Source organism: Lepidochelys kempii, chromosome 1 (genome assembly GCF_965140285.1).
Source record: "Lepidochelys kempii isolate rLepKem1 chromosome 1, rLepKem1.hap1, whole genome shotgun sequence".
Classification (NCBI taxonomy): Eukaryota; Metazoa; Chordata; order Testudines; family Cheloniidae; genus Lepidochelys; species Lepidochelys kempii.
The window spans coordinates 244,664,434-244,677,151 of NC_136380.1; the positions used below are offsets into that span (position 1 = coordinate 244,664,434).

The 12,718-nt window shown below is 41.8% G+C and overlaps 1 protein-coding gene across 9 annotated transcripts in view; it reads right to left on the bottom strand.

Moving 5' to 3' along the window:
- The window catches only part of CAPRIN2 (caprin family member 2), a 73,981-nt gene that overhangs the window by 41,287 nt on the left and 19,976 nt on the right, over positions 1–12,718 (bottom strand). For all 9 annotated transcript variants that reach the window (XM_073321318.2, XM_073321344.2, XM_073321378.2 and 6 more), the window contains 3 exons: positions 9,850–9,932; positions 1,738–1,902; positions 1,000–1,043 (listed from right to left, as the gene is read on the bottom strand). In XM_073321318.2, the coding sequence (XP_073177419.2) occupies positions 1,000–1,043; positions 1,738–1,902; positions 9,850–9,932 (292 nt within the window). The remainder of the gene's footprint in view (positions 1–999; positions 1,044–1,737; positions 1,903–9,849; positions 9,933–12,718) is intronic.

Below are 12,718 nucleotides of genomic sequence, written 5' to 3' on the forward strand. Positions count from 1 at the left end.
CTGAACATGACAGACTACTACTTACTGGCTGTGTTCTGTCTGCTTAATTAGTTACAGCACAGACTTGGAAGTCTAAACTGGCTGGGCAAACTCTAGAAGACTAAATTTTAGTTTTAGTATACTATAAAAAAATCTGTTTTATTTGCTATACTCCCTCTAGTGGGATATTTGGAAGGTTGGGATACAAAGACGTTGCTTCATTTCAAACTGCCAAAAAGGTCCCCTTTTCAGGATTAAGTATCAAAAAAAAGTTTCTGCTTTATGATGCTGCTTATTGAAATGTATGATTAGGCTCGTAGTTCTGAAGCAGATTTAAAGGACATTTGTGGTGTACAGACTGTTGGGCCAAATTCTGTAGCAATTTTACGGTATCAATTAACTACTAATAGTCAAATCAATATCTAGGGACCCCTACTTTGGTTTTACAAAGCCAGAACACCATTCTTAACTCTGCCGTAGTGTTAAATCTAGGTAACATAAAAGTTAAGAGCTTAACATTTTAGAAGACTCCTGTATTTGTAATTGTGTATTGTCTGATGCAGCAGTACTAGAGAATCCATCTTCTCGAAACAGGAATAAAGACACAAGTAGCTGAACCTACACAATCTGAAGCTTTGTTTTTTTCCACTGAATTTATAAAAATGCTCCAAAGGGTCAGCAAACGTATTAAACCATTCCTGCTCAATGCTAAGCCTTAGCAGGGGGGTTTACATTCTACCCCATATATTTCTGGAATGTTAATGTTCCTTTGGATTAAGGCTAAAAGTTAGAGCTTTAAGTTTTTAATTTTTCTACTTTGGAAGCAGCATATCTAGACCATTGTTTGGTTTTCTGTTCTAAGATCTTGGCTAAAATTTTGCTGGACAGCAGTTTCCTAGTGTTTCACAACTTTTGTACAATACATTAAGACTCTAATATCAGAATTAAGTTACCACCCAGAGGCGTAACTACTTTTAAACACAATTAAATGTATTCTAACAGTTAAATTCAGTATTTTACCTCTTGTGGCTGTATCTCAGACTGCAAAAGCTTCATAAGGGGTTCTAGAAAGAGGGAGGACATTAATTTGCTTCAGATTATTACAGAGAGAAACATGAAACCTTTCAGTGTCCCAACAAAGTCCATTTAAAAAAAACTGATTTGACAGTTAAGTCAATTGCTGATCTGAAGGATTTTCTAAAACATTCATAATTTATGTTCTGCATTAAACACGAAGCTTAGGTCTTCCCAAACTTCGGTTTTGTAAAAATTTTAAACTTAAAAGTACAAATTAAAAAAAGGAAAGATTCAGAAAAACATTCCCTTGCAGTATCGATAACCCAAGCACTGTAGTAGTGCACTCAAAAGTGACATTTACCTACAACAGGCATTTCCCACAGCTTCAACAATGAGGTTGTCAAAAGCACAGACAGCATATGTTAGATAAGAAAATAGATTAAACTGAATTTTTGATCCAAAGAGATACTAGTATCGGTGAAACCATTCCCTTACTGGTGTTATGTGGTGTTCAAACCAACATATACGGTTGCAAGTTTTGTACAGTATATTTTAGTTACTGATCTGCCAACTGAATTTAGCTGTACTGTAGTCCAAAAAAATCCACTGGATTAAGCTTCTGCATACTTGCAATATGATTAAGTTGATAAAAACTAGGCTATTCAAGATCTCTGAACACTCAGCTCTTTGAGAAGCTTATCTTAACATGGATCAGGAATTACACTTGGAAATATACTCAACCTGGCTCTTTGACAGACTCTCCTTTTGGAAACTGTCTTGGTCTCTCAGATTTTCTCATTACTTCCTCTTCCAATTCCTCTTTTACTTGCATGTTGCGAGGCACAGGAATATTTTCAAAATATCTGGAGTTTAAGAGTTTGGATAATAGTTCCTTCATATGTTTATCTGAAGAGTAAAAAATTTTATATATGTATATAAATATAAAAATGTTGATATGCAAGACAGGTTAAAAAAAGTTCACAACTTACAATCTGAAGATGTGTCCTTTGAAGCTGCTTTATATTGAAACTACAATGTCTAACCCAGTGGTCTCCAACCTTTTTACACACAAGATCACTTTGAATTTAAGACCCAGGATTTACCCTGCCCCTATCTCGAGGCCCCACCCTGCTCACTTGCTTGTTCTCCCTACCCTCACTCACTTTCATCAGCCTGGGGCAGGGGTGCAGGTTCTGTGCTGGGGCTGAGGGGTTTGGAATTGGGGGCTCCGGGCGGAGAGACTGGGGCAGGGTACAGGAGGGGGTGAGGGGTGCGGGGTGCAAGCTCTGGGAGGGAGTTTGGGTCCAAGTTGGGGCTCCAGGCTGGGGCAGGGATACAAAAGGCGGTGCAAGATGCAAGCTCTGGCCGGGAGGTGCTTACCACAGGTGGCTACCAGTCAGCGGTGCAGCAGGCATAAGGCAGGCTCCCTACCTGCCTTGACCCCACACTGCTCCCCAAAGCAGCTGGCATGTTTCTGCAGGCCGCAGGGGAAAGGGCCAGGAGGCAGGCGACTCCGCATAAGCTGCTGCTGCCGCCCCACAGCACCAACTGCAGCTCCCATTGACTGCAGTTCACAGCCAATGATATCTGCGGAGTCAGAACGGGGGCAGCAGCATGCGGACCTGACTGCCTCCCACCTCTGCTGTGTCACTGGACTGTTAGCAGCCAGAGATTGAAATTGACTGGCAGAGGCTCCAGGATTGACCAGTCGATTGAGATCTACTGGTTGGTGACCACTGGTCTAGCCCAACCCCAAAAGGCAAAAACTTCTTGTATAGCATTTTAGACAAGTTATCACTAATCACGCAAAACTGTAAAACATTACTGAGCCACAAGTTACAACATCTAGGTAAAGGAGAAGATATTTTCAGATGGTATTAGGATGTTTTAGATAGTGTAGCAGGTGAAGACTTCTCTGCAAGTCTAGTAGTGGTAAGATGAGTGAGAAGCGAGGAGCAGTACTGGACAAGAAAAAGAGAGCAGATATATTAGGCTGAAGTTTGTAGAAGTCAAGACAAATGTTAACAGGATCATGAAGGAAAGCTCCAACAGGGGGATGAAGATGCATAGCGTGTTAGTTTTGGTGTGCAAGAAAGCAGACAGTACAATTTGACAAACTAGAGTAGAGAGGGCTGAGACTTCAAGGCAAGAGGGAGACACATCTGAGAAAGGGTTTCAGAAGAGGCAGGTTGCCAGAAGGAAAGCTCAGTCAACGATAACAGTAATGGACAGGAGGCAAGTGAGTTCCAAGGAGGAGCTGGAGATCATGTAGTCAAAGGAGTACACATGTTTCTCTGCCTAGACATTTAGATGAAGCTGAGAAAGCTTCTTAGTCAAGCCTGTGGCATTAGTGTGATGCTTCACAGGGTATGCAAGCTTGTGAGGCACCTTGCTAGCCCCCTACTCAGTGTGAGTAAGTCTAGTCTATGCCAGCTGTGGATCAGCTCTGACTCCACCAGCCTCTGGCAACACAAGTACTACTTTCCCAGGCCTCAGTAGACCTCAGTTTCTGTGTACAGGCTAGAAATAGGCACACCAGACATTCCTCTGCTTTGCCCAGCTCCTGTGCCACTGAATTCTCAGATTCATTACTCCCAAAGAAATAGTACACACGAGCCTGATAGTTTGAACTCAGAATTACCCCCCACTTAACATACCACACATTTATATTTAAAACAAGAATAAGTTTAAGAACAGAGATTCAAATGACAATCAATATTGAAATCATAACCTGCCTAGAGCCTTAACTCACAAGACATTCCTATCTCCTACAGGATAGCTTACCCATATAGTTCTTTTCCCATAATTTTCAGCCAGGTTTGTTGAGATCCCTTTCATGAGATCAAGCGCACTGGCAGCTTGCCCTCACAGACTGAAGGATACCGGCAGGTGAATCTGCACCCTAAATATACTATACCAGATCTTTTGATCTTTACTTGCAAAATTGGTCCCCCCCACCCCCCTTTCCTGGTAATTATTCTGAAGTCATTAGCATTTGACTTGATACGTTAATAGATTTCTATTTTGAGACACAATACAGAATGGCCCACCAAGAAGATGAGTCTCCCCCCACCTCCTGCCTGGAGAAGTTTGTCTAATACATGCTACCTTGTAGTTAAAGGCAAGTCACTTGAAGTCCTACAGAACATAATTTTCAGTATAAACACAACTTTAGATATCTTCTGTACATCTTTCAATAATTATGACCACCAACATAATGTGCTTTCAGCAGAAAGCTTATAACACCCCATTTTGGGCAATCCAGAGGATCTCTGGACCACTATGTACACCTGTGCCCTCTGCTAGTTAGCGTTAAGAGGTCCTTGGATCAGTTAGATCTATATAACAATACATTAGGTGAGATTATTAGCCAAGATAGTGACAAAGAACACAGAAGAGCCAAGTGTCAAGAACTGAACGTCATGAGGGGACCCTGGTGCACAGCAGTCAGACAACAAGTGATGAAATAAGTGAAACTGACAGGAGAGCCAGAGAAACCCACATAAAGAAAGTCCAAGAGGATTCTATGCTCTAGTGTCGGCAAGAATGAGGAAGAGGAGCTGCCAGCTTCAACAATGTTAACTATGCAAGTGCTTGTTGACAGAGTAAAATCCAGCTTGCGCTTGGTCTAGGACTGGATGATTAAATGGACAGAGCAGCTTCAGGAAAAGAATGAAAATGGGTTGAAAGTTATTAGGGTTTAAGTAACATACAGAAGATCTCTCCTCTAATACAATAAGACTACAGTGCTTTAGAGCCCTCAATGCCCCCTGGCAGAGGGTTCGCTAGCATGTAATGGCAACTCTTAACACATCGTTATGGTATTTGACAAAGAATGTCATGTAATATATCAAAAAACTATCATGCTGGTCATGATCTTTGCAAGATTGATGGATGGATGGGATGTGTAAGCCAGGCAGGGTTAATAAGGGTTTCCCAGGCAAAGGAATATTGACTTGCCTCACTCTCCAAGTCTTGAATGCAAATGAAACTGGGTGAGCCAGAGACAATGGGAATTATATTTGCATACCGAGTCAACAGAAAATGCAAGTTTACAGAATGATAACAAGAGCAGCAGACATGGCATCTGCACCCCAAAGAACAAACAGCAGGGGAGAGGAACTTAGTCCAGTAGTACACCTCAAAAGGACACATTTCAAAAGTTTCCTGGACTATAAGAAGAGGGAGAAAAGGCATTGTGATGATCTGTCACTGAGGGAGCGTAAAGCAAAATGCTTTTTGTATCTATGATAGCTGAATACTGGCTCTAAGGACATGTGATATTGAGGAGGCTCAGTAAGAAGCTGATAAAGATTTCAGCTAGTTATATTTTAGTCACTAGAAAGCATGTTATACTTGTTTTATTTGTAACCATTTTTTGTTCCTATTATCCTCACTTGGTATCACTTCAATCTGTTCTTTATTAATAAACTTATTGGTTTTATTGTAAGTTCATCTCAGCGCAAAATATATGAAAGTGTGACTCCTCAGCTGAGCTAACAGGCTGGTGTGCATACTGCAGATTTGGAAATTTGTGTGGGCACAGTGATGGGCTGCATACTGCAGGACAACACTTCAAGGGAGCAGGGGTGGGAATGAAGTGCACCAAGTATTACCTTCAAGACCAAGTAAAGGCTGGCAGAGTCCTGAAAAATTTGTTTGGCTGGCTGGCTAAAACTGGAGCAGCGATCGGCAACCTCTGGCATTCAGCCCACCAGGGTAAACCCCATGGTGGGCCAGGCGGTTGTTTACCTGCTGCTTGTGCCGGTTTGGCCGATCACAGCTCCCACTGGCCACGGCTTGTCACTCTAGGCCAATGGAGGCTGCAGGAAACGGCAGCCAGCACATCCCTCGGCCCATGCCGCTTCCCACAGCCCCCATTGGCCTAGAACAGCAAACCATGGCCAGTGGGAGCTGCAATCGGCTGAACCTGTGCACGCAGCAGGTCAAAAAACCTGCCTGGCCCACCTGGGGGTTTACCCTGGTGGGCCGCAGGCCAAAGGTTGCTGATCCCTGGACTGGAGTATCAGGTAACCAGTCACAAGCAGTTTAGCATCAAACTGCTCTCTGAGGCAAAGCAGGAACCAAGTGACTTGCAGTTCTGGACATGTCAAAAAAGCTAAGGGTGGGTTGTGGAATGGGCATATGTAACACCCCAAAGAACAGTTACTAGAGGGTAACTTTTTCTTTAAGTAATTGCATACATGTCCATTCACTGTAAGTGACTCCTAAGTGGTTTTTTCAATGGAGGTGGGGCTACGAGTCTCACCTGAAGAATTACTGTAGGACTACTTTCCCTATATTCACTTTGTCCCTTGATGCAGTCGTAATTACGTAAATGTCTTGCAAAAGTACGTACAGAGGCCTGGGTTGCTACCCTCAAGTGTCAGTAGGAACATTTCCCACAAATGCAGTAAATATTGAACGTGCTCTAGATCAATGCAATAAATATTTCAGTAGTTGTCAGATCTTTGGCAGTGTAAGACATGGAAGTGTGGCTGGTAATCCATTTAAAAAAGTCTAACTCAGGATGATGTCTCATTCTCTACCAAGAACAAAACCTTTTCAGCTCTGTTTCCTATTCAGATAAAATGCCAAAGCAATACTGACTGAGATAATAGACAAAATATTTTGGATATGAATTTGGAATGAGACCTAGGCTGCGCCTTGCCCTTGTAGAATACTGCATGAGGGTCAATAACCGTAGCATACAATTCCCCCATTTATGTAATGGCCACTTTAAAAAAAAGCAGCCACTTTATCCAAAAAATGCAATATCAAACAAAAGGATAAAGGCTCAAATAGAGGCCCTATAAAAGCTAAAAACTAAACATGTCACATGACAGTTGGATCCAGATAGCCAATCCTCAGGAATCTGGTTACCATGGGATGAGTGGAGACAGTCCTTCCAGCAGTGCAAGGGTGAAATGCAAAAATTGAAGTCCAATGCGTTTTGACTGGACTGCTAGATCAGGGGTTCTCAAATTGCGGGCTGTGACCCTCAAGGGGTTGCAAAGTTATTACTTGGGGGGGTTACAAGCTGTCAACCTCCAACCCAAACCCCGCTTTGCCTCCAGCATTTATAATGGTGTTAAATATTTATAAATTTAAAAAAATTGGTAAGGGGGTTGCACTCAGGCTTGCTGTGTGAAAGGGGTCACCAATACAAAAGTGAGAACCACTGTGCTACACGTAGTCCAATATTTTCTGGACTGCAAACTGTAGGATACATTGTGGTGAGCTGCACAGATGGAGACATTTCCACTTACTAAAGCAAGTAGCTCTTGTGGAAGGTTTTCTACTATTAAGCAAAATATTCCAGACTGCTGCTGAACAGTGTGCCTCTTCTGGGATTAGCCAGAAAGAAAAAGTCATGAAGCAAAGCATGTAGGTGTTGCACCTGAACCCACGAACATGATTCTGGGATATTAAGTTCCTGACTAGCAGCAGAAGTAAGGGAGCTTTGGTGGCCTGCCTGTACAAACCCAAGTACCAAGGTTATTCCTCCCAGGCTGGGGCTCTGAGGACCCCCCTGCCCCAGTCTTGTTTGAGTTTTTTTTTTTTTAAATACCACCACTCTGGAAATTAGTATTGGTGGGTAAGCATACAGAAGATCATGTTTCCATGGAAACATGTAAGCATCTGAGATGGAAGCCTGACTGATCTGTTCTGGAATAGAAATGGAGGCATTTTCCTGTTCTGCTCAAAGGAGACTAACATTCTTGACTCGAGACCACTCATAATCTAGACTGAACAATTTGGCTAGAGGATCTGCCAGGCAACTGATTGCCTGGAACATGTGAAGCCTTGAGAATTATTCAATTCCTTATGCAGAAATTCCACTGTTTAACCTATGTCAAGAGGCAGTCTGACCTGGTACCCCCTACCTGCTTACATAAAACAGCTGCTATGTCTGAGCACCTGTATGGCATTGCCATGAATGTGGTAGGAACTGCTGACATTTTGAATACTGCATGCAGTTAGAGAGTATTTGTGTAACCTGGCCTCATGAATGGACCATGTCCTGAGGTTGCTGTTCTGCCACATATGCTCCCCACTCCACAGCAGAAGCATTTGCTAGTAAAGTCATAGAAGGGAGAGTTGGTGAGAATAGGCCCACCCTCCACTGTCCTGATTCATCCACCAATCCAGGGACCACACTGGCTGGGATGCATACAAACGTGTTCAGGTGACAGACTCACTTTACTCCCATCTGCATACATCAGGGATGGAATCTTTATCACATACATACAAGCAACCATTTTCCCCAAGAGCCTGAGGCAGTTATGTACTGTGGTGTGTAGTCTTCAAGAAGCAGCCACAAGAGGGTCCTAGATAGTCAAAAACTGAGTTTGGGGCAGGTATGTCCTGGCTGAAGTAGAGTCTAGGAATGTGTCAATGAAATATCTCCCTGCTGGATTATCAGACCTAAGCAGCTGAACAGATGGAGGATTTGTCCACTTGCTGACTGGAGTGATCCATTTGAATCAATCATCCAGGTATGGATATAATCATATGTCCCAAATCCAGAGGTAAGCTGCCACTAACACCATGCACTACATGAAAACCCTTAGTGCCAACAATAGCCTGAAGGGGAGTATAGTGAACTGGTAATGACCTTCTCCTACAATGAACTTTAGAAACATTCTGTGACCCCAGTAGATTGCCACATGGAAGTAGGCATCCTGTAAGCTAAGGGCAGCACTCCATTCTCCCAGATCTAGCGCAAGGATAACGGACAAGGAAATCCATATGGAACTTCAACTTTTTGCTGCATCTGTTTAGTCTAGAATGGGCTTGACACTCCATCTGGATTTGAGAATTAAAAGATATTGGACTAAAAAAATAAATGTCTAACTGGATGAAAAATGAGTACCACTATGTACAGTTATATACTAATTACATACAAGCTCCGACTGCCAACAGTAAGAAGAAACTGAATGAGAACAGGGCCGCTTCATCCTTTATACTCTACTCCAGGCATGAAGAAAAAAGTGCGGGCCATACATGTCCAATCATATGGGCACTGCTAGAGAAAATACTCTGGCACCAGTCGAACTATGCAATCACAAAGAATTAGATTTTGCAGCCTTCAATGCATCTATAGATTGAGGAACTTTCCAGACCTCAGAGATGAAACGGCACTTTTGAAGGTGTTGATAGCATGTTGATAGCATGTACTACTAATGTATTCTGACACGGAAGGGAAAGACTAAAGTTTACTTTGATAAAGTGTTAAAAGTTTCTCTCCTTATCTGCTTACATCCCTATGCTGTAAGTCCTCAGCAGTGGACCTTCACCGAGACTGTTGGGGCCAGTGAAAGTGCAAGTTTGTTATACCCAATCCAGAAGAGTTTGAAGTTAGGGTTCCAGAATTAACTCATTGGCACACTGATCAATCTCCTTTGCAATAAAAATGCAAGCGTTATCACACTGAAGGGTTTAGTTTGGTCTCCAAAGGTTAGTTCTGAATTGATGCATGGCTACTATTACATAATACTCTAGAATAAAGCCAGCATGCATACAACCCACAGCTTCTAAACCATCAGTACTGAGAAAATGGTCCTATTCTCCAATAGGAAGCATGCCACTGTGTTGTATTAACTAGCCCTACTCTTAATATACAGATTAATTGACCATTACGCCTCAGTCAAAACACATTACACATCTCAGTCCTTTAAGATGAAGGATTCCAGGGAAGTATGCACAGTACTCAGTATGAGACCTCCAACTATGTTCATTTGTACAGCATCTTACACTTGCAAAATGCTCAGTATATTACATTATGTTTACCCAGGAATAAGTGTAGAAATTAATGTTATTTATCCCCTCCCCAAATAGCCAAAAACTTACACGTCGTTCCAACCACAGCTTTCTCACTGCCTTCTAGAAGATCCCAGAAGTAGAGTGATGATTGCTCCATCTGGTCTTCAACACTTGAAAGCAAAAAGGAAAAAAGTTAACAGACCAGAGAAATGTTCCTTTAGCTATTCATTTTTCTGCTTATGATAATTTGTAGTCCTCAGCAGTTCTGTCTCTTTTCTTTAGGAACAGGATTAAAGTCAGGGCCATTCTTTTAATGCAATCACCATTATTGCCTTTTCAAATTAAAAGGCCACTAAAAATAGTACTACGCATTGTTTACCTAGAACAGCAGCCCCACTAACAGTATTTCTTATTTCAATAAGCTCTCTTCAGTTAGTCCAGTGTTACACACAGTTGGACATAATTCTAACCAGTTCTGTTTGTGGTTTTGGGACCCTGGATATTGTTTTAGTTTAGCATTTTGCCACTACTGGTCAACAGTAGTTTGAAGCGTCTCTCATCCACTTGAGAAGATTCAAGCCCAAAAAATCGTTTCATTCAATATTTAGCTGTTTGACCAGATGAGTATGTGTTCTGTGAATTCAAGATGTGGAATGTATACTGAAGTGTTTATGATAAAACAGTTGCTTTATCTCAAATATTGTTGCAAGTTATACTTCTAAGGTACGTCTTATGGACCAGTGGTCAGCCAAGTTTAGTTGTACATTACCAGAGTCGTTTGAGGCAGGTGTGTAAAAATTAAGATGTTTTCTCCTTACTTCGTAACTTCAAGGTCTCTAGCCCATACTTTGATAAAATAAGGCCTTCAAAAGGCTCACGTTACATTCTCAATATTCAGCACTAACCTAGCTGGTCTTAACCAATTGATTGGTTTAGTCTGACACTAAGACAAGAATCAGATTACACTTAGAAATAGAATATACAATTAGTTTTAACAGTAAAGGTCTTGAGAACTCTAGTCAATCTATATCCGCCATCCCATTAAAGTAAATAAATTAGTATGGAAAGCCAGGGAATGGGTGTAGTCCCTTGCTGAAAGAAGCCTACTTTAAAAATGAATTGTAAAAGTACTCCTGTATAATGGAATGCTTAAAGAATTCAGTAGCCTAAACACAGACTGCACATTTTGATCAGCAAGATTTTTGGTGAAATGGCTGAGTAGCATCGCTTCCAGCTGTACAGAATAAGGACCGTGCCCCTTACAAAACTGCATAGGTAGTATCATGCTACAGTCAGCCAAATATGTAGAGGGACCATATGAAGAGATGAAAATGGCATGATGTCAATATTGGTCAGCGTTCTAGACAGTGAATAAAGGAGGCCAGAAATAGCGTTGTGGCCTTCAAATACACCAAGGTCTGACATTTTAGTACCTGGATTAATGATTTTAATGCCAAAGCAGCCGCCACATTCTTTGGCCTGCTGCTTGCATTTGCAGCTGATAACCAGTGCTGATATCAAAGATGGGGCCCAAAATTATTGGCTTTCATACCTCTTTGGTATGGATCAAAGATCTACTGCCTCATTTCATGTATACAGAAGGGATCATTCCCTTCCTCAGGGAACACATGTTTATGACACTTGGTGCACTTCTTCCTGAAAGGAAGGGCAGAAGTGCCACTCAGAACTGCCACCTGGCCTGCTTGGTGAAAGTATATTACAGTGGGAAGCACTCCCAATATTGGCACTTCATTGTACTGTCAAACTGGAAAGATTGAAGGGCATTGTGTACCAGTTACAAGCAACTTGCACCACTGGGGATCAGAATGCACACTCCTCAGCAAATCTGCCAACCTAAATTTTGAGCCCTGTGGGGGGAAGTTACTAACCTGTGGAGTAACTTGTTCTCCAAGGTAGCTCACACATGTCCATTCCACTCCGGATGTCTGTACACCCACCCACCAGAAATTTTCCATCAGCTGTACCTGTTGTATTGCTTGCACTCCCATACATCACTGAGTGAACGTATAAAAGGCAGAGCTGGCCCTAGCTTCTCCTCAGGTCTTTACTGGAACTCCAATGTAGAGGTAGGCAGGTGGATCATGTAAGAGACATGTGCATCACATCTCAAAGAACTGTTACCGAACAATGCAACAGTTCCAGTGATTGCACTTGGGCATTACACTACTGGGGACTCAAGCTGTGACACTGGCAGACCAGCCAACCTGTGTACGACCCATAACTTAAGAGGCATTACAACTGTAATCAAGACAATTCACTTGTAAGTGAATTTCAAAGAGATGAACTAGACCAGCAATCATTAACCCATTCATTTGTGGTAACAAAAACCAAGGGTAGATGCTAACTGTATTTGTTTACCTATATCCTGTTAGTTTAACAATGTAACCAAAATAGCTTGTAGACACTAATTCCCTTTAACACCTTAATTGCCTAACATTATGTATGCAACTGTGTTCAGTTAACCTTAAGACCAAAGATGAGACACTGCAGGAAACTATCTACATTGCCTTCAGCTTAACTGTTATAAGAACTGGCTAATTGCCTTATGTAAATAAGTGCAACCAGTTAACCTGTGTATGCATAGGAAATAGAAGATTAGCTTCAAAGCAAAGGTCCACAAACTATCTGCACTGCCTATTCTTCCTTGGAGGAAATCCCTTCTGTGAAAATTTCTGAGAGGCAGCTTGAGAGTTACAAAAGAAGATTCAGGCCTGACCCTTTCATCAGTAGTCTACTGAACTTTGAGCCAAAGGACTGATCTTGCAAATAGTTATCTGGAATACCCTGGAAAATGTATGGAAAGATATCAGATTTTACCTCTAAGCTGCCTTTGGATTCTGACCTTTAGGGGGGAGAGGAATCACTTGTAGTATGATTCCTTAACCATTCAATAACTTTATTAATAAATCTTTAGGTTATTAAGGGTTGGCTGACA